Genomic DNA, 27,788 nt, shown 5'->3' on the forward strand with positions numbered 1-27,788 from the left:
CTCTGCACAATATTTATACAAGTCCAAAGTATTCTAAGCCTGTGATTAACAATATGGTGGCCATAGCCTTAGCAGTGTCACAACTGACTATAGGATAACAAAGCATAAAATCTGACGGCATAGCCTATTTCTGCATAAATGCATATTGTCCTTTTAACTGTCCCAATGGATCCAAAGCATCTAACTACTGCTCACCACTCCTGATTGTGGAGTGGGAAGCAGACATATAAGAAGCTTCGTTTCTATGATAAAGGGTTAAAAGTAACACATGGTCCTTGGATTTTCTGCCCAATTGAAAGCATCTGTTCACATAAAAGATTGTGCACTTCCTCACATTACTTTCCAGGAAAAAAAAAAAAAACTAGAGCAAATGAGTAAAGTGTCCTCTATTTTCTTATTGTTGGCCTTACAAGTAGCACCGGTTCACCAAACTGACCAGGGTTGCACATCTGGGCAGCACATAAAAGAGTAAAGCCCTTCCATTAAGAACCCTTGTGGTCATGATTTTTATCTTGTTCACTTTGCTTCAATAACCCACATGGAGGAGGGAAACAGAGGTATACTCTCAGGTTCTACTCAAATTTGTATCTGCAAAGTACCCAGTTGTGACTCCAGTTGGTAATGCCCACTCATTACACCCCTCGAGGGATGCCTGTATGAAAGGAATTGCCCTACAGCTTAACAACATCACTGCCTACCTATGGAGTTCCCCTCCAAGTAATGCATTAGAAAGCAGATAGCAATCCACATACTCATACTCAAAACATCCTTACAGGGGAAGGCATCTAACAGAAGAATAAGTTGGTTATATGCAAAATGGCAAGCATTTCTTTCCAACTGAGAGAGGGGAATAGGCAAGGAAACGTGTGCTGATTCAGGTCCACAGTCTTCCTATCATCCATGCTCCATTCAGTAGTTTCCCTAGTCCTACGGAACTGCCAACAGGTGCTCAGAACAACAGGAGATGGGCAGGACACCCAAATGACACCAACACACAAGCATGCTTAATCATGCACACCTTCGCCATCCTATTACTACTCATCAATCAGTTCCTGCAGATAGGAATGGTTTTAATACAAGACAATCATTGCTAAGTTTTCTACATGTAAGACTTTCTAACATAAGAGTTTGACATTCTTCCCAATCCATATGCCCTACAGCTGCTTAAGCGGCAGACATCTTCAAAACGCTCCCTCTTTGCCTCTTTGAAAATGAACAACTCTTTAAAGATTTTTGTGGAAAAGCTATATTAAAAATTGGTTGCTTTTCAAGGAAAATACATTAATTTCTCAGAAACTTCTGTCTTTGTGGGGCCTCACCAACCCCATAAGGAATAACCTTCACCCAGTTGATCAGAAGCAAAGCCATTGGTTTGCAGTTAAGTCTTACAACCCAAATCCACAGCCACCACACAGAACCTTGTCCCACCTTTGCCTGGAAAATGAACTAAGCTAACCAAAGCTGTCTTCAGGAGACAAATACAAATACAGGGAAATCCCACCAGTTCGGGGGCTCTGGGGAAAGGGAAAGAAAAGAGTGATGGGAACGGTTGCGAGATGGTGAAACCCTAGGATTTGTTGTCAGTGCTGTCCTGTTCTCACCCAACAACAGTGGGACACCTGACAGGGTGCATCAAGGAAACTGCAGAGAATTCAGACACAAGGAACACCTTCATACTTCTCTTTCCAATGCATCTTTGTCTTCAAAAAGTCATGACAGTTGACAAGCTTCTGCCTACAAAAGTCAAATACTTTCCTTCACCTCTATTAACCTGCCATGGTCCTAATCTTCATCTTCTCCAAATAAATAAAAACAGGCAAGGTAGCACTTGGGAGGCAGTCAAGCCACATGCCTAGGCACTCGGCAATGAAAGAAACGCTGTTCTGTAAACACCCAGAGCTGAGGACCACCCGTAGCTGATGGTGATTTGCAAAGCTACTTCCAAAGTTCTTCCAGCAAAATCACAAAGAGGAACGACACCATCCTAATAGACTTTATGTGTTTCATCTGCACAGCCTTTGCAAGTGACTGTGCAAGGAAGCCCTTGGCCCTCAGATCTTAACATTTATGAACTCCAATGAAGAATAAAATTGGTTCGTGTTGCACCACTTCCAGGAGGTTTAAAGCGCCATACTAATGCTGCCACATGAATCCCCACAACACCCCTGTGAGGTAGGTAGGTGGAGAGTATTGTCATATCCCCACTTTGCAGGTGGGGTAAATGAGGCACACAATAGTTAAAGGACCGGCCCCAAATCACACAGCTAGTCACTGGCAGGGTTTAGAATGAAACTCCTGTTGCATAGCACCCCCACTCAGCGCCTCACACATAACAGCCGTCCACTGAATATCGGTGGACTTCATTTGACTTCTGTCTCAACAAACAAGTACACACACACATAGTACAACAGCAACCAAAGGACATTATCTCCTACATTGTTTTTTCTGATGATATCTCTCATTACTTGAAATCCTGGCAGATGAAAGATGTTCAAGAATCCACTTGACAACCAAGTCCTCATTTGAAAATGCTCGAAATAAACTCTCAAGTGACAATCCATTTGTGTACCTGCTCTCCCACACAATATCGGTTTTCTAATGAAAACAAAAATGGATTTCAGGTACCATGCTGATATTTGTTTTGTCTGTTTTAAAGGGAGCCATCTGAATGGTTCTGTGTTTTGTTTGTACAAAAGAAAAGAAATAAGGCGGCTTATAGTCCAGTTAGCATGTTAAAACTGGGCCAAGCTTGGAGATCTCCTCCCAGCTCAGGTAGATTTCTACCTGGGAAGCCAGACTGACCCCAGGGAGTGGCAACTCCTAAGGAAGAGAGTCACTGGCAGGACATCACTTGCACTGTTCGTGATCTGTGTAGTCATCCATGTCCACGTCAGAATCAAAGATAGAGTGTCCCGTGAAATCCGTGTCTGGCGTCCTGGAAAAACTGTTCTCTGCCCCTTCATCTTCGAAGGTCTCTGTCCTTGAGTAGAAGCTAAAATCCAGCATGGGTGTGTGAGTCTTGCTGCCCTCGCTGCTCTCCTCGGACTCATAGATGGTATTGTCATCGTCATGGTGCCACTCAGGCCAGAATTTCCTCCTGATCCTCTCACAGTACATGGCGAGGTTGATCAGCTCCCCTGCAATGTGGCAGAGAAGCAAGCGTTAGTTCTCAAAGGCTGTGGCCTAACAGTGATACGGTCTGAATGTCTGTGCCCCTGGAATCCGAACTCTTGAGGAGATGCCAAGAGGTGGGGCACCAGGAGGTGATGAGCATGAGGTGAGATCTCATGACCCGGATTAAAAGCTCCAAAACAAGGCTGAGATAGCTGCCCCTTCTACTACGTGACAGCCTAGTGAGGACACACTGCATCTGTGAACTGTGAAGTATGCCCTCCTCAGACACCAAATCTTCCACACCACGATCATGGACCTACCAATTTCAAGCATTGTGAGGGGGAAAAATGGCTTTCACTTATAATCCACCCAGTTTGTGATATGGAGACACAAAGTAGTCACTGGACCTTCCGGGAGATGCGGAAGAATGAAGTGGCGTAGGCATTACCCCTGTTTTTTCCACAGAGATACTGTCAAAATATTTGGACTTTTATGTACACAGTAAATGTTTTTAAAGTAAGGAAAGTTAAATTCAGCAAGCATCCTGAGTAGAAAAAGACGAGCGTGGCCAGAAGCAGAAGAGCAGTTTTCCTAAACTGGCAGTTACACTCTGACCATCTGGCTTTACTGAAACCTTTCATGCAAAAGAATTAATGTGTCTATTCATTCACATTTAAGTTAATTTATAAACACCAGCCCAGGCACAAAATGTTTGACCTTTAAATTGTCCTGTCTGTAAGACATGTCAGGGCAATGGTGGCACAGAACTTATAGGAGTAGCCAACTAATGTCTGATTTGACAGAAGGCAAACTCCTTACCTGGCACTGCTTCAGTGACCAAGAACCAGAGACTAGATAGTCCAGAGACCTGGGATAAAGGTCAAACATTATTGGTTTAAAAAAAAATCACTAAAATGACTCCTAGTGGTATTCTGCAATACTCGTAGATCATAGATCAGTTCCTTACTCAGTGGTCACCACAGAAGTTTCTTTTGTCAGCAGATGGGAGCAGATGCAGAGACCCATAGCCAGACATCACATGGAGAGTCTAAAGGGAATGTAAGAGCCAGAGGGAGTGTAGGACACCAGGAGTACAAGGCCCTCTGAATCAACTAAGCAAGGCTCACATAAATTCACAGAAACTAAAGCAGCAAACGCAAGGCCTGTAAGGCTTCTGCACTAGGTCTTGTTTGAATATATTATAGCTTGTAGCTTGGTACTTTTATGGACTACCGAGTGTGAGAATGAGTGGGTCTCTGATTCTTGCCCCTTCTCTTAGGACTCTTTTCCTTCTGTTGGGTTGCCTTGTCCAGCCTTGATATGATGGTTTTTGTTTTATCTTACTATACTTTACTTTGTCATGTTTGGTTGTTTTCTCTTAGAAACCTGTTCTTTGCTAATGAGAGACAGAAAGAGAGTGGATCCAGAGGGGAGGGGAGGTGGGAAGGGACCGACTGGAAGGAGTAGAGGGAGGGGAAACTATAATCATGATATAGTGTATGAGAAAAGAAGCTATTTTCAATAAGAGGGAAAATGGAAATAAATTTTTAAAAGATTAAAAACTAAGCCTCGTATTTTCCGTAAAGAGGATTGTTAAGAACCATCTTTACACAAAACTCAAGTCCAAGAGGATCAAAGACTTCAACATGAATCCAGATACACTGAACCTGATAGACGAGAAAGTGGGAAGTAATCTCAAATGCATAGGTACTGGAGACAACTTCCTGACCAGAACACCAATAGCACAGAAACCAAGATAGACAATTAATAAATAAATCTCATGAAACTGAAAAGTTTCTATAAGGCAAAGGACACAGTCAACGAGACAAAACATCAGCTTACAGGATGGGAAAAGATCGTCACCAACCTCACATCTGACAGAGGACTGATTTCTAAATATACAAATAACTCAAGAAACTAGATATCAACAAACCAAAGAATCCAATTTAAAAATGGGGTGCAGATCTAAACAGAGAATTCTCAAAATAAGAATCTCAAATGGCCTTAAGGAGATATTTGATATCCTTAGCTATTTGATATCCTTAGATATTTGATATCCGATATTTGATATTGGAGAAATGCAAATCAAATTAACTCTGAGATCCCATCTTACAGCTGTCAGAATGGCTAAGATCAAAAATGTGACAGCTCATGCTGGAGAAGATATGAAGCAAGAGGAACACTCCTCCATTGCTAGTGGTAGGGCAAACTTGTACAGCCACTTTGGAAGTCAGTATGGTGATTCCTCAGAAAACTGGGACTCAACCTACCACAAGGCCAGCAATACTGCTCTTGAGCATATACCCAAAGGATGCCCAATCATACCACAAGGACACTTGCTCAACTATGTTCATAGCAGCTTCATTTGAAATAGCCAGAACCTGGAAACAACCTAGATGTTCCCTGAGGAGTGGGTAAAGAAAATGTGGTACATTTTACTCAATGGAGTACTACTCAGCTGTTAAAAACAAGGACACCAGGAAACTTGGAAGCAAATGGATGGAACTAGAAAAAATCATCCTGAGGTAACCCAGACTGATAAAAACAAACATGGTATATACTCACTCATAAATGGATGTTAACTGTAAAACAAAGGATAACTATGCTACAATCTAAAGACCCAGAGAGACTAGGTCACAAGGAGAGTTCCTGGGGGACACCCAGATATCCCTGGGAAGGGGAAATAGAAGACATTTTGTGAGTGGACTGAGGGCGGGTGGGGGGTGGGGACAGGCACAATCATGTTGGGGGGCACAGAGAATGAGATTGCTAGAGGGGATGGCTGGGGGGAGGCGTTCTGGAGTCAGGCTGAAGCTTGGAACAGAGGAATCTCCCAGGAATGTATGGGGAGGACCCCAGCCTAGACTCCTAGCAATAGTGCATATGTAGCCTAAACTGGCTATCTCCTGTGACCAGATTGGTGCCCAGCCCAATTGTAATCAGAGAGGCATCATTCAGCCACTGGTGGAGACAGATGCAGATTCACAGCTAAACTTTAGGTGGAGTCCAGGAATCCTGCAGAGGAGGAGGGAAAAGGAGTGTAGGAGGCAGAGGGTCAAGGACGCCACAGGAAGACTCACACAATCAACTTACCTGGGCTCATAGGGGCTGGCAGAGTCTGAACAACAACCAGGGAACCTGTATGAGACTGACCTAGGTACTCTGCATAGATGTTACAGTTATGTAGCTTTGTCCTCTTATAGGACTCCTAACAGTGGGAACAGGAGCTGTCGCCGACTCTTTGCTAGCTTTTGGGACCGCACTCCTCATACTGGCTCTCCTTGTACATGGAGAGGTGCTTAGTCTTACTGAAACTTGATATGCTGTATTTTATTGATACTTACAGGAGACCTTGCCTGTGATGGAGACAGAAGATGAGGGGATTGGGGACTGGGAGAAGGGATGGGAGAGAGGGACTGGGAGGGTAGGTTGGGGGTAGGGGTACTGTGGCCAGGATGCAAAATAAATAGATGGCGGGGGGAGAATTGTCCTTACAGATAAGTGTATCTACAAACACATCTAATAAAAGTTGTGGTTTTACTCTTTTAAATATTTTAAGTTAAATAGCTGTACACCGACTATAAATAGAATCTGATGAGCATTTCCAAATTCCAGAAGAAAAATGAAATTGTATGAGTTTTGCCTTTGATCCACCAGATGGCAGTGTTGCTTATAGATAGTAATTTGACCAACTCTTTTACTCTAAGACTGTGTCTTTTTTAGCTATATAAACATTTCACTTACTGTATGTGTAATCCATGATTAGTAAAAAAAAAAAAAAAAAACTAGGAAACACTAATAAGAAAAAATAAAAGACTGGCCAGCAACCCCACTCTGGATAACATTTTTAACATTCTTATAGAAATGTGCTTTCAAGTGTTTATACAAACTTGCATTTGCTACATAGTCTGTCCCCTGTGCTTCTTCTACTCAACAACACACATGGAGGATCTGAGTTTCACAGTATAGCACCATGGTTATCTCACAGTGTGTTACTATCATCATCATTATTATTATGTCTTTCTTCCAGTTTCTTGTCAAAGCCATTTCACTTGTTTCTGCACTGATTGCTGTTGGTTGGAGTCTAAACACTCTGGTTTATTTTTCTGTTATAGGAAACAACATAATCTGGAAGATCACTAGTCTGTGGACACGCACATAAACACATTAAAAAAAAACAGCATTTATCAATCCCAAGCAGTCACCATTAACATTTTAATAGTGATAGTTAAAAATATATTTTAACCTATTCTCTTGTGATTTAACTTGTAACCATTATGTATTACTGCCTAATTTGAAAATCTAACCAAGCACTTGACAGCATGTGAAAAGCCCTATGATTCATGCCTACTATCGAACACACACACACACACACACACACACACACACACACACACATACACACACACACACCATAGAAAATGTCTTAATGAAAGTTGGTGGGATTGCTCAGCAGGTAAAAGTGCTTGCTACCAACTCTGCCAAAACCCACATAATTGAAAGAGAACTAACGCCTATAAGCTGTCCTCTGACCTCTACACATGTGCCTTGGTACTTGCCTTTGATTAGCCGCTCAGGTCTTGTTCCTGGCAAAGTCCACATCGCCTGTGCCAAGTGTCCAAAGACAGTGGCATCAAGAGTGGAAAGCTTGGGCCCCATGATGTACTTCTTGTCACCTGCAGAAAAATGAATATAAAGGTAACTAGATTGACCCCACTGTCCAATATGATCACAAAGGCATTAAACACATTCTCCTTATGTGGTTGTTTAACTGTGCACCAAAAATCTTTATAGGGTCAAAACATGTGCATGCCCTTTCCATAGATAGATAGATAGATAGATAGATAGATAGATAGATAGATAGATAGATATAGATGAATGTTCTATGACACAACAACTCCCAAAGTAGCAAAGCAGGGAAGCATGCTCACATACACAAGGGAATAAGGATGCTCCCAGAAAAAAGGAGTTATTTATCAACAACTAAATTCCAGACAACCTCCTTGTCTCAACTCTGGTAACAAAAACATCCGATGCTTACCAATACCTGGAAGTTCACTGCAACTATCTCAAAAGTAATTTATACCAAGCACCCAAGACCTCAGTGTTTATGAGACTAAATCAATACATTTGCCTAGAAACAAACAAAAGGCCTAGGCTAAGGAGTTTGAAGCAAGATTGTTCATGATACTCCCATGGACAGGGGCAGGGTAACTATTTTGCATAGAATGCCAGCATCCCTGGGAAACCTCAACTACAGAGAAGTTACAAGGTCAAAGGTTCATCCCTGGCAGCAGGCCCTAGCAGGGATGTTTCACACAACTCTCATATCTCTGTTTAAACAACACCGACGTTAAGTTCAGGCCTTGACGCATGGACTATCACACTTGACTAATAAGAACTGCCCAAGTTGTGTTTTGGGCTGCTGTTAAGTACTGGGTAGCATAAATAGAAACTTCTTTTTGCAGCAGACTGAAAGCAACTAAAAGCCACAACTAGTCAAAATGTAGAGAACAGTTGATATGATACAACTATAATAAAACCCCTATACCTACAGCTCAGGGGACATCACAGAAGAGGGACAAAAATATTTTAAGAGCAAACAGACCGAAACTCCTGTTTCTGAAAATGGCAGAAAAGCTACAGCCATGAAATCTCCATGATACGGTTGTCTATACACTGCCTGAGCAGTGATTAATATATCAACATGGATGGGGATGTCATAGGAGCCGCCCCTAGATGAAGAGCTATAGGCAAATAACCACTCTTGAGAACAGGAGAGTTTGTCTTCTCCAGGGCAGAGCCCCTACTAGGTTATCCAACACCAAGTGGTCAGCCCTAAAAAATGCACACATAACCAAAAGTAAATGGCCTCAGCAGGTTTCATTATTCAAAAATACTCATCACAACAATAATGAAAGAAAAAGAGGCCATGCATTTGAGAGGCAATGGCATGTGGGGAGTTGGGAGAGGTCAGAGGGAAATATGTGAAATTTTTTTAATTCATGTAATGGAGAAGAAAAAATGCCCCAATGGGGTTGGAGAGATGGCTCAGAGGTTAAGAGCACTGGCTGCTCTTCCAGAGGTCCTAAGTTCAATTCCCAGCAGCCACATTGTGGCTCAGTCATCTGTAATGAGATCTCTTCTGGCATGTAGGCACACATATAGGCAGAACACTGTATACATAATAAGTAAATATTTTTTTATAAAAGCTACCCCAAGTTGTCTTCTGGGCTGTTGTCGGGTACTGTATTGTAAAGAGGCAATAGTAGAAGTGTATGCACCCATGTTACATCCTGGAATCTGGTTATCTGTCCTGACCATAACCTAACTTCTAAAGGTTTCCTGTCTGCAATAGGAGATGACATTAGGAGTACTTGTTCCCAGGGCTTGGGATATATCTTAGTCAATACAGTGTTTGCTTTGTAAGGATAACAACTTAAGTTTAATCCCTACAACCCACATTTTAAAAATATGGGCACGACAGCATGCTTTCATAACCTCCTTTCTGAGAAGCCAAGCTGAGCCTATTTTGTGAGTATCAGGTGAGTGAGAGATCCTGTCTCAAAAGAAAGGTGAACAACACCTAAGGAATGACACCTGAGGCTGTTCCCTAAGGAATGACACCTGAGGCTTGGCACCTCTAGATGCCAAGCACAAATAAGCCTGTTCCTCAAAACTACTGTGGGGAATGTAAAACTATAAAACATTCTGCATCAGTTTTTAGTAACTTAGTGACCACTAGCTCTTGTGAGGACACTCTCCCTTTCTTACCACATGAATGTAATCTTATAAGATCATGTCATTCCTTTTCACAAACACTTTCAAAGGCTTATTAAAGAAGCTAGGAAATAAAGTCCAAACTCAACCTGGAAGACAAGGACCATGGTCCTCTGCTCCCAACTCAACCTGTACTCCAGTGAAACCCCTCTCTTCCTTTATTCTTTGATCCCACTGTTCTGTTCCCCAGCACATGGTGTCTCCGTTGCTACACTTCACACACTACACTCTACAGCCTATATGGGTTCCCAGTTCTATCTCATCAATCCCATTTATCTTTGAGGTTCATCACCAGCTTCCTTTGAAAGATTTCTCTCTTACTCTGCTCAGTGATAATGGGAGTTTTCAATTCACACAGCTGAAGCTCAGTCTCACTGCCATCCATGTAACCACACAGGACATAAAGGAATATGACATAATGCCATATTCCTCAACTATAAAGTGGGTGTATTTTCAAATTATTGAGAAGACTGAGGTGACAAGAACTAAGCACAAAGGGAATAAATATATTCTCCCTGCTTCCTCCTCTCAGACCCCTTACATAGTATTTTTCCTCTGCTGTGCATGCCCAGGTTATCTTTTATCAGTGGATTTTATCCTTCCGGTAGGTGAAAAGCTCTCTGAAAGAAGGATCACTTCTTATATTTACTTAACAAACTCTTGCAGCATGCTTTTATTTTCCTGGTATGGCCATATCCTAGAAGCATCCTTGAGTGGCGCACTGAGGAAGTTGGACCTGTGATGTCAATTCACAGGCCAGGTAAGAGGGGAAATTTCTACAGGAGGCAACACAAGGAAACAAGCCAGGAAAAGCAAATAAAATTAGGAGATATTATTTTTTAAAATTATGTCTACTGCCAGGCATGGGGGTGCATCTCTTCAATCTCCATATCCAGGAGGCATAGACAGGAAGATTTTTTTTGTGAGTTTGAGGTATTGTGTGATGTTCAGGCCAGCCAGGGATACATAATGAGAACTTGTCTCAAGAAAAGAGAGAGGGAGAAAGGGAGGGAAGGGAGAGGGTAGGAGGGAGGGGGGAGGGAAGAAGGGAGGGAGGGAAGGAGGGAGAGAGAATGTCTACTATGCATTCCATAGGAACCAAAGAATCCCTATATCTGAACCTAGCCAAATTATCTTTTCTGATGAAGAAAACTGAGTTTTCCTGGTTAGAGCCCTAGATGTGTCTCACTGTCTACCAGTCTCTACCATTTCCATCTTACCTTGGAATCTAAGCAAAAAAGAAAGAATTATTCTAGAGGAACTAGAGAGATGGTTCATAAGTCAAGTGCTTGTATTGCAACAAGCACAACTGAATTCAGCCTGAAGAACACACTTTGGAATTCTTTTAAAAGGCTGAGCATGGTGACACATGTTTGTAATCCCAGAACTGGAGATGTAGAGGCAGGTGGACCTTAAGATTTGTGCAAAGCTAGCTTATTTATCAAGCTGTAGGCCCGTAAGTCAGTATCTAAGGAATGACACCTGAAGTTGTCCTCTGGCTCTTCATACACACACACACACACACACACACACACACACACACACACACACACACACAAGCATTCTAGGGAAAATGCTAGAGTGTATATTATGAAGTCTTTGATAAAAATTAAAGACTTTGAGGACAAGATGTGAAAATTCATATGGATAAAGCATTTAGAAAATCTAAATATAGAGCACGATAATACATATAATATCTATATAATCATTTTAACTCATACACCAAGTTGTGTACATGGTCGTTAGCCAAAACTATTTGGTCTCAGAAAATTACAAGTGGAAAGAAATCAAATTAACAATAGAACCAGACTAAGATGCTGGCACCACAGCCTCTTGGGTTCTGGCCCAGTGTTCTTTGTCTCCGTAATATTATGCGCACATCATCATCTCAGAGACAAAGACTCCAGAAACAACAAGGCCAGCAGATCCAAGAGAGGAAAAGCACAGAACAGAAAAAGGAAATCAGGGTAGAAATTGGACAGATTTTTAAGGTGTTCATAAAATAAATATAGATTGAATTTAGCAATATGGAAAACATCGAAAGGTAGACACAAAATTGCTTGTGTATGTTCACAATCATGGGAAAATTGTAAATTTAAATGATATAAAAACATGTTCTGTCATTAAAAAGTCCCCAGAGTTCCCATTAAGCTTCTGTTTTGAAGGTCTGGAGAGAAGCCTCGGTGATTAAGAGAACACAGTGCTCTTCCAGAGGACCCAAGTTCAGCTCCCAGACCTGCCATCAGGCAGCCCACAACCACCTGTAACTCCAGCTCCAGGAAACCCAACACCTCTAGCTTCTGTGGGCACCTGTACTCATCTGCTTATGCCCACACACAGATATATACATACATACATCTAATTAAAATAAACTTGTATTTTAAATATGTTGAGACATGGACGAGCTGCAAAAATAACTAAGTCTCTTTATGTCTTCTGACTGATTTCTATTAATATTAATGTTTTACATAATCATGGTATGCTTATGAAAATCAAGAACCAGGAAATTAACCATGAGTGCACTATAATTAAGACCACTGTGGACTTATTTCTAATTTTATTGGGTTTTGGGTTAACATCCCTTTTTGTTCCAGTTTCCAATTCAGGATCCCACATTGCATTTAGCTGTCCTACCTGAGAGTCCCTCAGTCTTTCCTTGTCTCTTACAACCTTGATATTCTTAAATGACAATGGTCAGAACTGGGTGTGGTGGTACACACCTATAAATCCTAACACTCAGGAAGCTGAAGCAGACTGACCTCAACTCTGATATCCTGCCTCAAAAAAATTGGTCAGTTATTTTATCAAATATCTATCAACTTGAATTTATCTGAGGCTTTCTTATGATTAGATGAGGTCCCCATTTTTTTGCAAGAGTACCACAGAACTACTCCTGTATTCTTAATGGGAAAAAATTATATAATGTTATGATTAAGCTTTGGAGTGCCTGTTTGAATAAACAATATTCTGGGTGTGTCTGTAAAGGTACTCTGAATTAGCAATTGAGCTAGAGGACTGAATACAACAAAGTGCTCTCCCTTGAGTGAGTAGGCCTCTCTCTGTCAGCTGAGCTAACAGAACAAAGACGCTGATCGTCTTCCTGACTGCCTTCAGATTTGCTGTTGCTTGCCTTTGGACTCACTCTGAAACTTTGGCTCTTCGAGGGTCTTAACTATTGTCTCCAGATCTAAGCTTAAGCAACAGCTCTTCCTGGTTCTTAGGCATTTGGCATCACACTAGAACATGCCATGGGTTTCTGGAGCCTATAACTTGCTAACTCTTTCTCCTGATTTGGGGACTTCTCAGCATCCATAACTGTGTGAGAGCCAGTTCCATATAATAAATCTACTTACATCCTAATAGCTATGTTTCTCTGGAGAGTGTTAACTAACCCCCCTCCTAAGGGTGTGTATCAAGGGGTACAGGGTTATGTCTTATCACTATCCATGGTACTTCTGACCATATGGAAAAAGTGAGTTATGACAGGCTTCCTCATAAAATTACTGTATTTCCATTTGCAATTAATAATCTCTGGAAAGATTCATTGAAACAAATATCTGGGTTTCCTTCTTATTCAGCACTTGCTTCTGAGTTTCTATTTCTCTCATTCTTTCAAAACAAATTAATTAGAATCTTTCTATCCCTCCATCCCATTTACTAATGCATTCAATTATCTATGTATGAAAATATATACTCATGGATAGTTGACTTGTTCAATGAGTTATAACCCAATAGTTTAATTTACTGGTGTTTGTTTAGAGACAGGATCTCACGAGCCCAGGCTGGCCTGGAACTTTCTATATATTCAAGGATGATCTTCAATTTCTGATCCTCCTGCCCTACCTTCAGGATGCTGGGATACAGGTGTGTGTTGAGTATCAAACCCAGGAACTTGGACATGTTAAATAAGCACTCTACGCATTAACTTAAATCCCCAAAAAGGAAAGGAAAATTTAACCAGATTTTACTCTACTTATAGGCAAAGAGGCCAACTAATACAGTTCACCCAGGGATCACTAAGTGGTCCCAGATCCCAGGGCAGAGGGATTTGGCAAAACAAAAGGTGTCTGTGAAGAGCAATGGAGGAATAGGCATGGATGATGATACACCTTGAGCTTCAGCGTGTCAAGTAAACCACCATGACCACATTGAGAGGAGGGACAGAAGCAGCAGGGGGTATCTGAGCACCTTCAACTCTCTCTAACTCCAGGTTGGGAATATGGACTCTGTCCTTGGAAAGGCCAAAAAAAGAAAAAAGAAAAGAAAAGAAAGAAAGAGAAGGGAAAGGAAGGGAAGGGAAGAGGAAGAGGAAGAGAAGAGAAGACAAGAGAAGACAAGCGAAGACAAGAGAAGAGAAAAGAGAAAAGCTGGAAACACAGAAGTTTCCGGAAGTGAGACACTCAAGGCACATCAGACTACCTGGAGTGCATGCCAAATGAAGCCAGTGCACAAGCTCATGGAATGCTTCTTCAAGTTGGCAAAGCCCTTCAGCCTATGAGGTGAACACACATCCCAACAATTTCAGATGACTCTGGTGCTCAGGGTGATCTGACAGACCTCCATAGTGTGTCTTAAAGCATCTTCGGGAAGCAGAAACCAGGAGGAAATATAAGAGCAATGACCAACCAGCTATGTGACTCTGGAGAGGCCCTGCAGGAGTATGGATAGACTGGCCGAGCTGAAGAGTCAGGAAATGGCAGCTATTTCTAGAATGTTATATTATCTGTCCAGGGTTGTGGGAATTAATTCAGGGGCAGGGTCTCAAATACTACATGCAGATTGGAAGGCAACTCTCTCTTGGCTGATGGTTGGATGGGATTGCAGCATCTGGTGCATCCAAGGGCAGAAGACCACGGTGGCTCTTTATCTTCATTGTGAATGTCCCCAAACAAATACTTGTAATTCTTTGATTCGGGCATTTTTGGACTTCCTTAATTCCCCACGTAGTCCAGGATGACTTAGGCAGCTCCTCTCCGAATGGAAGACCATATTGTAGATATAGATGCCACAGGGGCACCCAAGCATGACCAAAAACTAAACAGTAGATGCTGAACCATGAGTAATAAGAATATTACTGGCCCTGATAATATTTGCCATTTGTACCCAGACTTGAGCTCATGGTCCACTATCTCAGAATCTTCCTCTCTCCTAAATCACAGAGAACAATACTAAAGCTATCAAAGAATCACCCAGCAGAGCTGACAGCATCATTCAAAACACAAATCAAGATAGGTGCGGCGGCATGAACTTATAATTCCACCATTTTGAAGGTAGAGGTACAAGGATCAGGATTGCAAAGGCCTGCTTCGGCTACATAGGAAGTTAAAAGCCATCCCAGGATACATGTCTCAAAACAATCACAAAAACCCACAAATAAATTCAACAGATACTTGTGTAGGGAACAAGAGAGTACGTGTTACGTTTTCAGATGAGCAAGTCTCAAGAGGCACCAAATCACTAGAGAACCTCCTGTTGTTGCTGGTCACATTTTTAATAATTTTTGAATGGCTCTTATATATGCTGAAATGTGAGAGGCACTGAGAAAAAGAATTTGAGAAGCACTGAGATATACGAGTGGAGCAGTGATGTTAAACTCGAGAACACTTATTACAGGGTAGGAACACAGCTCAGTGGGACACAGCTCAGAGGTCATGCTCAGCCTGTAGGAAGCCCTGGAGACTCTCATCCCCTCCAGCACAACAATAACAATCCCCCACTGATGAGGGTCTCACCCCAGGAGCTTCAGTGGCCAGGACCTACTTTTTGTTTTGATTTTTAATAGATTTATTCATTTGTTTGTTTGCTTTACATTCCCCTCCTGTCCTTCTAGTCCCCCTCACACCCCCTCTGTTCCCACCCTTCAATCTACTCCTCCACCATTTCTGTTTAGGTAAAGCCAGGTCTCCCATGAGTATCAACAAAACATGGCCTATCAAGTTGTAGTAACACTAAGCACTCCTCCTATGCATTAAGACAATGCAAGGCAATCCAGTATGAGGAGTGCGGTCCCAAAAGCCGGTAAGAGTAAAGAGTCAGAGACAGCCCCTGTTCCCACTGTTAGGAATCCCACAAGAGGACAAAGTTACACAACTGTAACATATATACAGAATGCCTAGGTCAGTCCCATACAGGCTTCCAGGTTGTCAGTTCAGTCTCTGTCACCCCCTATGAGCCCAGGTTAGTTGATTGTGGGGCTGCCCCATGGTGCCCCTGACCCCTCCAGCTCCTAAAATCCTTTCTCCCTCTCTTCTTCAGGATTCCCTGAGCTCACCTAAAGTTTGGCTGTGGGTCTGCATCTATTTCCATAAGTTGCTAGATGAAGCCTCTCTGATGACAATGGAGTTAGGCACAAATCTATTAAGCATAGCAGAATATCATTAGGCACGATTACGTTGACATTTTTTTCCTCCAGTCATGTTTGGTTCAATGCTGGGTCTCTGGGTCATCCAACCTCTGGATGTTAGGGGTAGGCTTACTCTCCTGACATGGTCTTTAGGCTAGATGAGTCATTGGTTGGCCACTCACTCAATCTCCAAGCCACCCTTACCCCAGCACATCCCACAGGCAAGACAGACTGTAAGTCGAAGGGTATGTGGCTGGATTGGTTTCCCACTCCCTCCATTTGAAGCCTTGCCTGGTCACAGTAGATGACCAGTTCAGACTATTTATCCACAATTGCTAGCAGTCTCAGCTGGGGGTCTTCCTTGTAGATTCCTGGGAGATTCCCTTGTGCCAGATTTTTATCTGACCCTGAAATACTCCCCACTTTCCAGCAGTCTCTTTTGGTACTCTCCCTGTCTGCCCTCCCCATCCTGATTGCTCATGTTCCGGTCCCCACCCCACCCACAGTCCACTCACAAAATCTCTTCTATTTCCCCCTCCCAGGGAGATCCGAGTGTCCCCCACTGAACCCTCCTTGTTACCTAGTCTTTCTGGGTCTGTAGATTGTACCATGGTTATCCTTTATTTAACAGTTAATATCTTCTTCTGAGTATACACCATGTTTTTCTTTTTCCATCTGGGTTACCTCGCTCAGGATGACTTTTTCTCACAACTGTTTAGCTCTTGGTACTTATATGTACCTACTATTTGTAACAAGATTCCAAATTAATGAGGATAACTGCAGTTCTATGGACTACATTTTTAAAACGGCTAATCCAGTCAGGAACTGGTGGCACATGCCCTTGATCCCAGCACTTGGGAGGCAGAGGCAGGCACATCTCTGTGAGTTCGAGGCCAGCCTGGTCTACAAAGCTACACAGAGAAACCCTGTCTTGAAAAACAAAACAACAACAAAAAAATAAAGAAAAAGAAAGAAAACCACTAGTCCAATTACTCATTAAGTTAATGACATGAGCCATCTTGTAGTCTTACTTATGTATATGTACCATCTGTTCAAATAGTTTTTAAGTCATTTGAGATTTAGGAAACCTCTTTTACTTTTCTGTCTATTTGGTAACCATCCCAATAGAAACCATCATTTACAGTGATTCTCAGTTATGTTTATCTCATTCCTTTCTTAGAATGGAGAGCTAGCGTAAAGATTAAAAAGTATAATGCAAAAGCACTTTAAAATTAGGAGGTGTCACCCTAAAGAGGAATTATTTTATACTCATCACTAATAAGTGCAAGTAATTATTTACTGAAAGAACCAGTTCAGTATCTATCCCAATACAAAAATTCCTTTCCTAACTTCCTTACCAGATATGTCCAAACTCCACTGAAGACTTCTGCTTTCACGGTGGGCACAGAAGACTATTCCATAGCTAGTTCTTAAATGTTAAACTAGATGCATCTCCTCAGAACTCCCATTCTTTCCTCTGGGACCACACAAAGACTCTACCGCCCCATGCATGATATCCCAGCATCCATTCCTATCCCCACTAACATGCTCCTAAGGAAGAACTGATCACCTGTTTCCCCACATCCCCACATCACTGTGGGATGCACAGTTTCTTCAGAACACTGGGAGAGAGCATGTCCCTCCTTCCTTACTAATTCTTTTCCCAGTTTCAATAGTCACTCTCATCACATCTATGCAACTTTACAAAATTTCCAGACTATGCCTAGCAGAAATGAATAGCTGTACAAGAAAAAACAGTTTCAAAAGAGAAAGATTTTCACATACTTATTTTTACCAATCTGTGAACAGAAATTATATTCTTCCCCCCACCCAGAGTTCCCTGTACTTGACACTAATAATTTCCAAACAGGCAATTCCAATGAAGTGAAAGTGGATGCCATTCGTGTTTCATATTGCCCCTCTCTTGCCTTAAATTAACTGAGAATTAAAGGCAAATTAGAAGTCACAGATTTGGAGTGTAACATAGTCTCTGTAGTCTTGAGGTCTTCCATACAGAAAACACAGCCTTCAACTGCTTCTTCTGAGTCTCCCAAAAGACAACACCATAGGAAAATAGAACCTGCTTTCTACTCTCCCTTAAACTCCTGATCAAACTTCTCTTTGTTTGAAATAATATCTACAGCAGCCTGTAGTGATATCTTGTTTATACTCCAATAAAGAAAGCTTTCCTGAAGATCAGAGAGACAAAGGAGCAAGCCACAGCCACCTCACCACGCTAACTTCCCAGCCAAAAAGAGACTGTGCTCCTGTCTCCTCCCGCCTTATCACTTCCTGTCTGTCTGTACAGACCTCCAGACCTCTATGGTTAACGAATGGCTAGCTCTGCCCTCTGATTGTGGTGATATATTGTTTATAATTTATGAAAGCTTGCCTGAGGATTCAGAAAGCAAAGTCAGCCACAAGCCACAGAAGCCAGGCACACACCTTTAATCCAAGCAGCCAGTAGCTAGGAGGTGGTGGTGCATACCTTTAATCCTAGGACTCAGGATTAAGAGGCAGATGGATGAAGGCCACCCAGGGATACATGAGGCTGAATCAGTCTAAAAGAGTAACAGATCACACACCTTTAATCCCAGCACTAGAGGAGCATAAAAAATAGAAGCAGGGACTTCAATAGTCAGTATGAGGCATTCATTCTCCAATCACACTGAAGATAGGAGCATTCATTTTCCAGCCACGCTGAGGAGAGGATACAGTCTGAGGCTTGGTGGGAGCTTGTGGAGACAGGATCAGCCCATTCAGCCTGAGGTGGAGGTAAGAAGCTAGTGGCCGGCTGCTTTGCTTGACTGATCTTTAGCATGAAGTTTGAACCACAATATCAGTCTTTAATTTTTTGTGTTACATCTGATCTCCAGGCAAGCTTTATTTGTTAGAATATAAACAAGATATCACTACAGCAGCCCTTGTTGGTGTTCCCAGCGAATACCATACTCACCACACAGATAGTTCTTCCAATAATAAGGAGCTTTTCTCTCAGATGAGGTTATCTTACACTTCTTAGGTAAATCTCGGAGCAAAACTCATCAACTTTGACAACTCTCAAACTAGTTGCACTAACTAGCTCAAAATCTGGGGGAAGGTAAGGGGAGGGGGAGGAAACAGACTAGAAGTCGCTATTGATGCCTTGTCACCACACTAGAGTAAATACCTAGGTAGTACTCTGATTTTTTGTTTTGTTTTGTTTTTTGAGACAGGGTTTCTCTGTGTAGCTTTGGAGCTTATCCTGGCACTCTGGAGACCTTGAACTCACAGAGATCCGCCTGCCTCTGCCTCCCCAGTGCTGGGATTAAAGGCGTGCACCACCAACACCCGGCATACTCTGATTTTTTGTGTCATCCCCACTCACCACCAACATCGATAACCCTTCCTCCAAATCTTTTCTTGCCTGATATCCTACTTCTTGAAGTTTGCTGGGGATAAGCAGGTAGTGCGCGAGCCCGATACACACTGTAAGAAATGGGCTTTCTCCCTCTCTCCTTATTGGACATGTCTGAGTGAGCACCTTCTGGACTCACACACTCAAAGCTCCATAAACATATTTTATAAACCTAGGAACCATAGGTGTAGGGTTTCACACATGCACAAAGATCAGACTTGTGGGAATTCTGGGTGATGGAAGTATTCCTCAGGAGGGGCAAAAGTCTCCTAAGCTCACCTCTGATGGGGGAAGTCTTCTGTGCATATGTGTCTCTTATTGGTTGATGAATAAAACACTGTTGGCCAATGGGAAAGCAAAATAGGTGGGACTAGGAGACAAGGAGAATTCTGGGAAGTGTAGTAAAAGAGAGGTCGCCATGTGATCCAGGGAGGAGAGGAGCGTGAGTCTAGCGTTCTCGGTAAGATAAGATCATATAGAAATGCATATATTAGTAGTTATGGGTCAATATTAAAGACAGAACTAGCCTATAAGAAGAGATGCTAGTCACCTGCTAATATAGTGTCTCGTGTGTTATTTGGAAGCTCTGAGGTGGCTGCGAACACAACAAACCTCTTGCCTCCTAGGCTCACTTCTTGCAATTCAGCACCACTGAACAGCAGCTCCTCAGCCTTCAAGTCTACAGCTAGCATTTGGAACAGAGACCTAACTCACTACTAACCAGACTTGTTTCTCTGTTCCCACATTGCTTCAATATCATTGCTTCTGGGTCTGAAGATTCATCTAGTAGCAATGGGGAGATTTGAAAGCTATAACAGCCAAATGAGGGGGCTGAAAAGATGGCTTTCAAGGTAAAAACAATTGCTGCCAAGTCTGGCAACCTGAGTTTAATCCCTGTAACCTACATGGTGAAAGAAGAGAACTAACCCCTACAAGTTGTCCCATATATGCCCCCCTCTCTCTCACACACACACAATGAATGAATGAATGTAAGAGAAAATTAAGTCATATGAGTCAAATCCCCCTCCTCAGTTCTGAATTTCCAAATACATGCCTGCAGCTAAAGAATATAAAACATGCAACTGAATTCATCAAGACATGCTCCCTCATTTCTGCCTTGGCTGCCTTGTTTGGGGCATCAAATGAAACCCACTTACATGAACCATTTGGCAACCTCCAAATTTAGCTTAATGAGATAACCTATTACACAGAACTCAATGTCAGGCTGAAATTTTGTTTCCAAACCTTCTACAAGGAGCATGCTTTTCTATTAAGAAAAAAGAATAGTAGCAGACCCTGGTAAATGGTTTTGTATTTGATCATCAGGGCCAGAAGACCTCAGCTTTACAAGCAGACTCCATACTCCTGGACCCCATGTGTCACCTTAAATGGAATCCAAGATCTTCAATCACTTGCAACATCTGTGTAAGCAGCAAACTGGTAAATATTTGTAACAATCAACATCATTGGATCTGCCTGGAGTGGTAAACCATATTCAAGTCAAATCTCTAAGTACAGGTCCCTGAGGAGGAAGTCCAGTTGCTTTGTGCATAGGGTTGGAGTTCACATGTGCAGGTATATGTGTGCATGTGCAGGTGCATGGGTGCATGTGCATGTTGACACCAAAGGCTAATCACAGGCATTGCTCCTTAGGAACCATCCTCCACTTTGGAGTCTATCATAGGGGACCAAGGTTCACTGATTAGAATAGTTTGTCTAACAACTGAACTTGGAGGGGTCTCCCTGTATCTATTTTCCCAGTGCTGGAATATAAGCATGTTCCTCTTCACCCAGCTTTCTGCATGAGTTCTGGGGTCAAACTCAAATCCTCATGCTTGCATGAGAAGCACTTAAGCAGTTGAACTGTCTCCCCAGGTTCCTGCCTTGCCTTTAAACAAACACAGAAATATTGTGCCTTCTCAGATGTCTGGGCACCATGCCAAAATTCTGTATGAGGCTACTGTAGAGTACTGAACCTCTAACTCCCACTTGATGGGAGACTTCATTATTGCCTATCCGATGCTCTGCCTGCTTGTGTCTGGACCATTAAAAAGTTAAGAATGGTCGCAGCTCTTCCGCAGTGCACACTCCCTTTTCAAAGCACAGAGTCCACACACAGAATCCTCCACATGCCATGTTAGGCAATCCTGGAATTAGTCCCAGTTTCTTCACAGCCAAGATAGGAATACTCCTGTTAGGCTCAGAATCATGGCAATAGTAGTCTCTCAGAGACTGAACAATAAGATGTTGTTTCTAAAAGATGCAAAGTCTTTTATCTAAACAACTTGAAAAATCTCTGACGTCTGGTGCCTGCTATCAACTGACTGAATAAACATTCTTAGGACTGATGACAAACTGGCTTTACTCTCAACAGCTTAGCAGCCAAATAAAGGAGCCTACCATAATTAATGGAGCTAAAGCTATCCTGGAGCATTAAAGACAAGGTGCTAGTAAATTACTCCCAAACTTAGCAGGTTCCAGCAATAAACGTTTTGTTGTTCTTACTGTTTTTTGAGACAAGTATCTGGAAACTTGCCATGTAGACCAGGTTGGCTTAAAACCTACAAATATCCCTAGCATCAGGCTTTTACCTGACTCTGTAAAGCCCCACTTTACACTCATCTCTCTCAATGCCCTCCCCCTCCACCAACCCCCCAGCTCGTTTCCATACTCTCCCGACCCCCCCCCCCCCCCCGCAATCCATGGTAATTCACAAGAGTCTGAACCAACAACCAGGGAACCTCCATGGGACCAAATACAGGGGGAGATGCTTGGTCTTACAGCAGCTTGATGTGCCATGCTTTGCTGATGCCCGTGGGAGACCTACCCGTTTCTAAGAGACATACAGAGAAGGGGTAGATTAAGAGGGAGTGGAGTGAACAAGGGGGTGGAGTGTGAGAAGATCAGGGAGGGGAGACTGTAGTTGTGATGTAAAATAAATAAACTAATTAAATTAAAAAAGAAAAAGAAAAATGGGAAACAAAACCCTACAAATATCTACCTGCCTCTGCCTCCTAAGTACTGTAATTAAGGTGTGTGCCACCATGCCCAGCCCTATATTTAATTATATTTATTTGTGTGTGTGTGTGTGTGTGTGAGAGAGAGAGAGAGAGAGAGAGAGAGAGAGAGAGAGAGAGAACTTGCTTGTGCCATGTAGTATTTGTAGATAACAATGGACCAGTTGCAGAAATTGGTTCTCTCCTTCCACCACGTTGATCTTGGTGACAGAACTTAGGTTACCATGCTTAGTGGCAAGTGTCCTTACTCAGTGAGCTAGAGTCTATGGCCCAGAACCTAGGAAGCCTTATCTAGGTGCCACTGGCTCAGGGTCTCTCACAGTCTACGAATAAGATGTCGGCCGGGTGTGAGAGTTTTGATCTTACATGTTCTCCAAAGGACCATGTGTTAAAGGGGTTAAAGGACCCACCCTAGAGGGGTTAAATGATCTGCTCCTGGAGGGGTTACAGGGCCTGCCCTGCCTTAGATGGTTCTACTGGGAAATAGCAAAACAATTAAGAGGCAGGCCTTTAGTTTGAGAACTTTAAGTCAGAAAAGGCATGCTCTTGAGATATTAGATCTCTCTCTCTCTCTCTCTCTCTCTCTCTCTCTCTCTCTCTTCCTCTCTCCCTCCTTCCCTGTTCTCCTCTTTCTTCCCACTAGTTTTCCTTTGACATGTTTATATATCATTGCCATCCAACAGCACTGTCAAAAGGGTAAAAGCAATGACTCTACCTGACCATGAATAGTATCTGTAAGCCAAAATAAAACTTTTCTATTTGTAAGTTGATTGTCTTCATTATTTATTATAGTATCAGAAAGCTGACCGATAGCCAGGGTTGCAGTTATCTAGAGGGCTCACTTGGGGAAGATCTATTAAACAAATTATTCATGTAGCTGCTTATCTTGTCTCTTCACTGGCTCTTGGGTAAGGACAACTCTCCTTGGGTACATGTTCCTTATACAGCAAAGCTGGCTTGTCAGAGCAAGTGATGAAGAAAGTAACAGTGGGAAGGACAGGAGGACTAGTACAGAACCACCATCTTATGTAATCAAAGCTTAGGATGGTCATGCCATTGCTTCTTTCATAATTCAGGTTATAAAAGCAAACAAGTAAGTCTGGCCTACGCTCCCCCAGGAAGGATTCACAGGGTATCTATCACAGGATCACTGGTGCCTTCTAGAGGTGCCTATGTCAGAAGAGAAATATCTTTATTCCCCTGAGCCACATTCAAAACATTTAAAAATAAATGTGTCTGTCATTCATTTTAAAAAGTTCCCAACACACACACACAAACAAACACACAGAGACACACACACATGAACACACACATACATGTACACACAGACACCAATGATGCAAGTGTGTCCAAATTTTAAAGTGATAGATATAAAGGTATTTATTATGGTGTTGTGATGGGGGAAGTCCTTCTGTTGTCTCTCTTATTGGTTCATGAATAAAACACTGTTGTCCAATAGGAAAGCAAGATAGGCGGGATTAGGAGAGAAGGAGGATTCTGGGAAATGTTGTAGGGTCGCCAAGTGATCCCAGGAGGAGAGGAAGAATGAATCTGGAATTCTCCGTAAGATAAGACCTTAAAAATACATATATTAGTAGTTATGGGTTAATAATTAAAACAGAGCTATCCAATAAGGAGACCTAGGCATTGGCCAACAATATTGTACAAATAGAGTCTCCATGTGTTGTTTTGGAGGCTAAAGCAGGACAGGACCCAGACAGGAATTCCATAACAGTGTTGTTCTATTTTTCTGTGTTTAAAATGTTTCATAATAAAGCAAACCACTTCACTAAGGGTGTGGGGAATATATCAACTACATTCAACCTTAAATGATAATGTTTGACAGATATTCTCTGATGTTAAAGCAGACTGTGGTGGTTTGAATAAGAATGGCCCTCATAGGCTCATAGATTTGAATGCTTGGTCATCAGAGAGTGACACTATTAAGAAGTATGACCTTGTTGAAGGAAGTGTGTTACTGGGGGCAGGCTTTGAGGTTTCAAGTGCTCAAGCCAGACAAAGTGTCTCTCTCTTTTCTGCTGACTGCTGACTCAGATACAGAACTCTCAGCTGCTTCTCCATCACCATGTCTGCCTGCATGCCACAATACTCCCTGCCATGTATGATAAGAGGACTAAACCTCTGAACTTCAAGCCAGCCCCAATTAAATATTTTCCTGTATTAGAGTTGTTGTGGTCATGGTGTCTATTCACAGCAGTAGAAACTCTAAGACAGAAGTTAGTGCCAGGGACAGGGGTACCATATTGCTATGATAGGCCTAACCATGTTTTTGTTTGGAGGAATGTAGACTTTGGGACTTTTGATTAGGAAAGCAGTTGAATACTTTAAATAGTATGAGCATGGAAGACAATGGTGCTGAGGGTTATTTTGACTGTGAGGGCCTGGCTCAAGGGGTTTCAAAGGAGAAGAATATTATTAGCATGGACCTAGAGACCATTCTTGTGATATTTTGATGAAGAATATGGCTGCTTTCTGCCCTTGTCTAAAACAAACCTGACTGAGGCTAAATTGAGGAGTTATGATTATCAGCTTTGGCAGAGGAGATTTCAAGACAGCCTAATATTGACTGGGTTGGTTGGTTATTAGTGGCCATGCTTATTGTGATCTGTAATTAAAAGGAGCACGCTGAGCAAGGAAAAATGCAAAACGTTCAGTTGGAGGAGAAAAGGAGCACCAGGAATTTTAATGGAGTCAAGTCCGGTGCTCAAGGAGATAAAAAGTTTAAAGAAAAACCTGAGGCTAAATGAAATAAAGGGAGTGGTGACCTCATTTCAGGACTCCACACAGCTAACCTTCTAACTTGTAAAAAGGAATTAAAGAAAAGTTTAGAGCCTGGTGTGGTCATAAAAGCCTGTGGTAACATATTTTTATGATTTATTGAATCTTGCCTGGTGATTCAGAAAGCAAAGTCAGCCACAAGCTATAGAGGTCAGGCAGTGATGGCATACACCTTTAATCCCAGGAATCAGGACACAAAGACAGATGGATCTCTCTGAGTGCAAAGCCACCCAGGCCTACACAAGATTGAATCAGTCTAAAAGAGTAACAGAGCTCACACCTTCAATCCCAGGACTCATGCAAGGTATTTAAGACAAGAACACTGTCTCAGAATTAACATTCATTCTCCAGCCACTTTATTGAAATCTCGGGAGTCTCTAGCCACATTAAGGATAGCACAGAAGTCTGAGTGAATCTGAGGAGCAGTATAGTCTGGAGCAGTTTGAGGATCACCCCTTTGGTATGAACTGAGGTAGAGGTAAGAGCTAGAGGCTGGCTGCTTTGTTTTTCTGATCTTCAGCTTGAAGCTTAAACTCCAATATCTGTCTCTGGGTCTTTTATTTATCATGCTACACAAGCCTTTAATCACAGCATCCCAGAGGCAGAGGCAGGCAGGTAGATCTCTGAGTTCATGATCAACCAGGTCTACAGAATGAGTTCCAGGACTGCCAATCTTAGATAATGAAGGAAACCATCAGAAATAAAAAGCTGGTGAAGATGTAATTGAATGAAGGGGCCATGTTGCAGTCCCAGCAAGCAGCAGAACTCGGCAGCTTCAGCCACATAGTTCTGTCTTTAGAGTCAAGGATACAAATAAGGGGTTATAGCATCTCCCTCCATGACTAAGGAAAGCCACTGAGACCAGGCATGTGTCAGAGGTGTCCCTGCATGGAGACCCTGAGAAGCCCTGTGTGAAGCCGTGAATGTGAAGCTTGGATTATCATGGAGACTCCAAGAAATTGGAGATGACAGAGTCATGGGATCCCTGCCAAGTAGAACTACTAACAGGGAGTAGAACCAGCCCAAGAGAAAAAAGTGTATTTCAGTCAACAAAGCAGAAAGGAATTGGAGGTCTGAAGAGAGTTTTTACACCAGACATGGAGATGCAGAGCTTAGACTTTGTCCTGTTAGTTTTTGGGCTTGCTTTGGCTCAGTATTTCCTCACTGTGCTCCCTTTCCTCCATTTTGGAGTGGTAATGAATGTCCTGTGCCATTATATGTTGGAAGTATATGTTCTGCTTTTTGCTTTTGATTTTACAGGGGATTACAGCTAAGAGATTTCATGAGTCTCCAAAGAGACTATGGGGATTTCGGAAGTTGGACTGGATGCATTTCTTCATTATGATATGGCTACAAGCCTATGTAGGCCAGGAGTGGAATGTGATGGTTTGAATAGGAGTGGTCCTTATAGGCTCCTATATTTGAATGTTTAATTACCAGGGAGTGGCACTTTTAAGAAGTGTGGCCTTGATAGAGGAGGTATGGCCTTGTTGGAGGACTTATGTTATAGGGGTGGGCTTTGACATTTCAAATGCTCAAACCAGGCAAAGTGTCTCTTTCACTTCCTGTTGCCTGCTGACCCAGATGTGGAATTTTTGGCTCCTACTCCAGAACTAATAGAATGTTGACTAAGACACAAACAGTGCTCTCACAACATTTTTTAATGGACAGGGTGATTAAGAATATCACTGTAATACCAGCACTCAAGAGCCTGAAGGGGGGGAACCCTCAACTACATGGGAAAAGTCTACCTCAAAACAAGCAGACACACACAATGCTAACAGGCAAATAAACTCAACTATTGAGTGACTTGTTTAGTACCAATATGCCCTGACAGTCCCATGAGAATATTTCTCTAGTAGTTTTGTCTGAAGAATAAATTCAGGAAAGACAGAAACTACCATAGACAATGAGATCTGACTCAGCCCCAAACTCCATCTCACAGCTACTAGTCCGTGCCCAGCATAAAGAAACTCAGAGAATACAATTGTTCTTACATGAGTAGAAACTAGTTTACAAGACTTTGTCCTTGAATCTTACACATTAAAAATCATTCCTTTCAATATACAATGTCACATAACTATAAGGTCTAGATCTTAGGAGCTGAGCAAGGGCCATCATAGGTATTCAGTCCAACTGATGGGGGAAGTCCTTCTGTGTATATGTTTCTTATTGGTTGATGAATAAAACACTGCAGCCAATAGAAGCAGAGAGATAGGTGGGACTAGGGGATGAGGAGAATTCTAGGAAGTGTAGACAGAGAGCAGATACCATGTGAGACCAGGAAGGTAGGACACATCGGACTCTTCTCCAGTAAGATAAGACCACATGGGAAATA

The 27,788-nt window shown here is 42.3% G+C and overlaps 1 protein-coding gene across 1 annotated transcript in view; it reads right to left on the reverse strand.

Annotated features, from left to right (window-relative positions):
* Window positions 1-2,847: 2,847 nt before the first annotated feature.
* The window catches only part of Faxc (failed axon connections homolog, metaxin like GST domain containing), a 65,813-nt gene continuing 40,872 nt past the window's right edge, over window positions 2,848-27,788 (reverse strand). Inside the window, exons 5-6 of the mRNA XM_027403451.2 lie at window positions 7,674-7,790; window positions 2,848-3,137 (exon numbers count right to left, since the gene is read on the reverse strand). Coding sequence (XP_027259252.1) covers window positions 2,848-3,137; window positions 7,674-7,790 — 407 coding nt within the window. The remainder of the gene's footprint in view (window positions 3,138-7,673; window positions 7,791-27,788) is intronic.

Source organism: Cricetulus griseus, chromosome 2 (genome assembly GCF_003668045.3).
Source record: "Cricetulus griseus strain 17A/GY chromosome 2, alternate assembly CriGri-PICRH-1.0, whole genome shotgun sequence".
Taxonomy (NCBI): domain Eukaryota; kingdom Metazoa; phylum Chordata; class Mammalia; order Rodentia; family Cricetidae; genus Cricetulus; species Cricetulus griseus.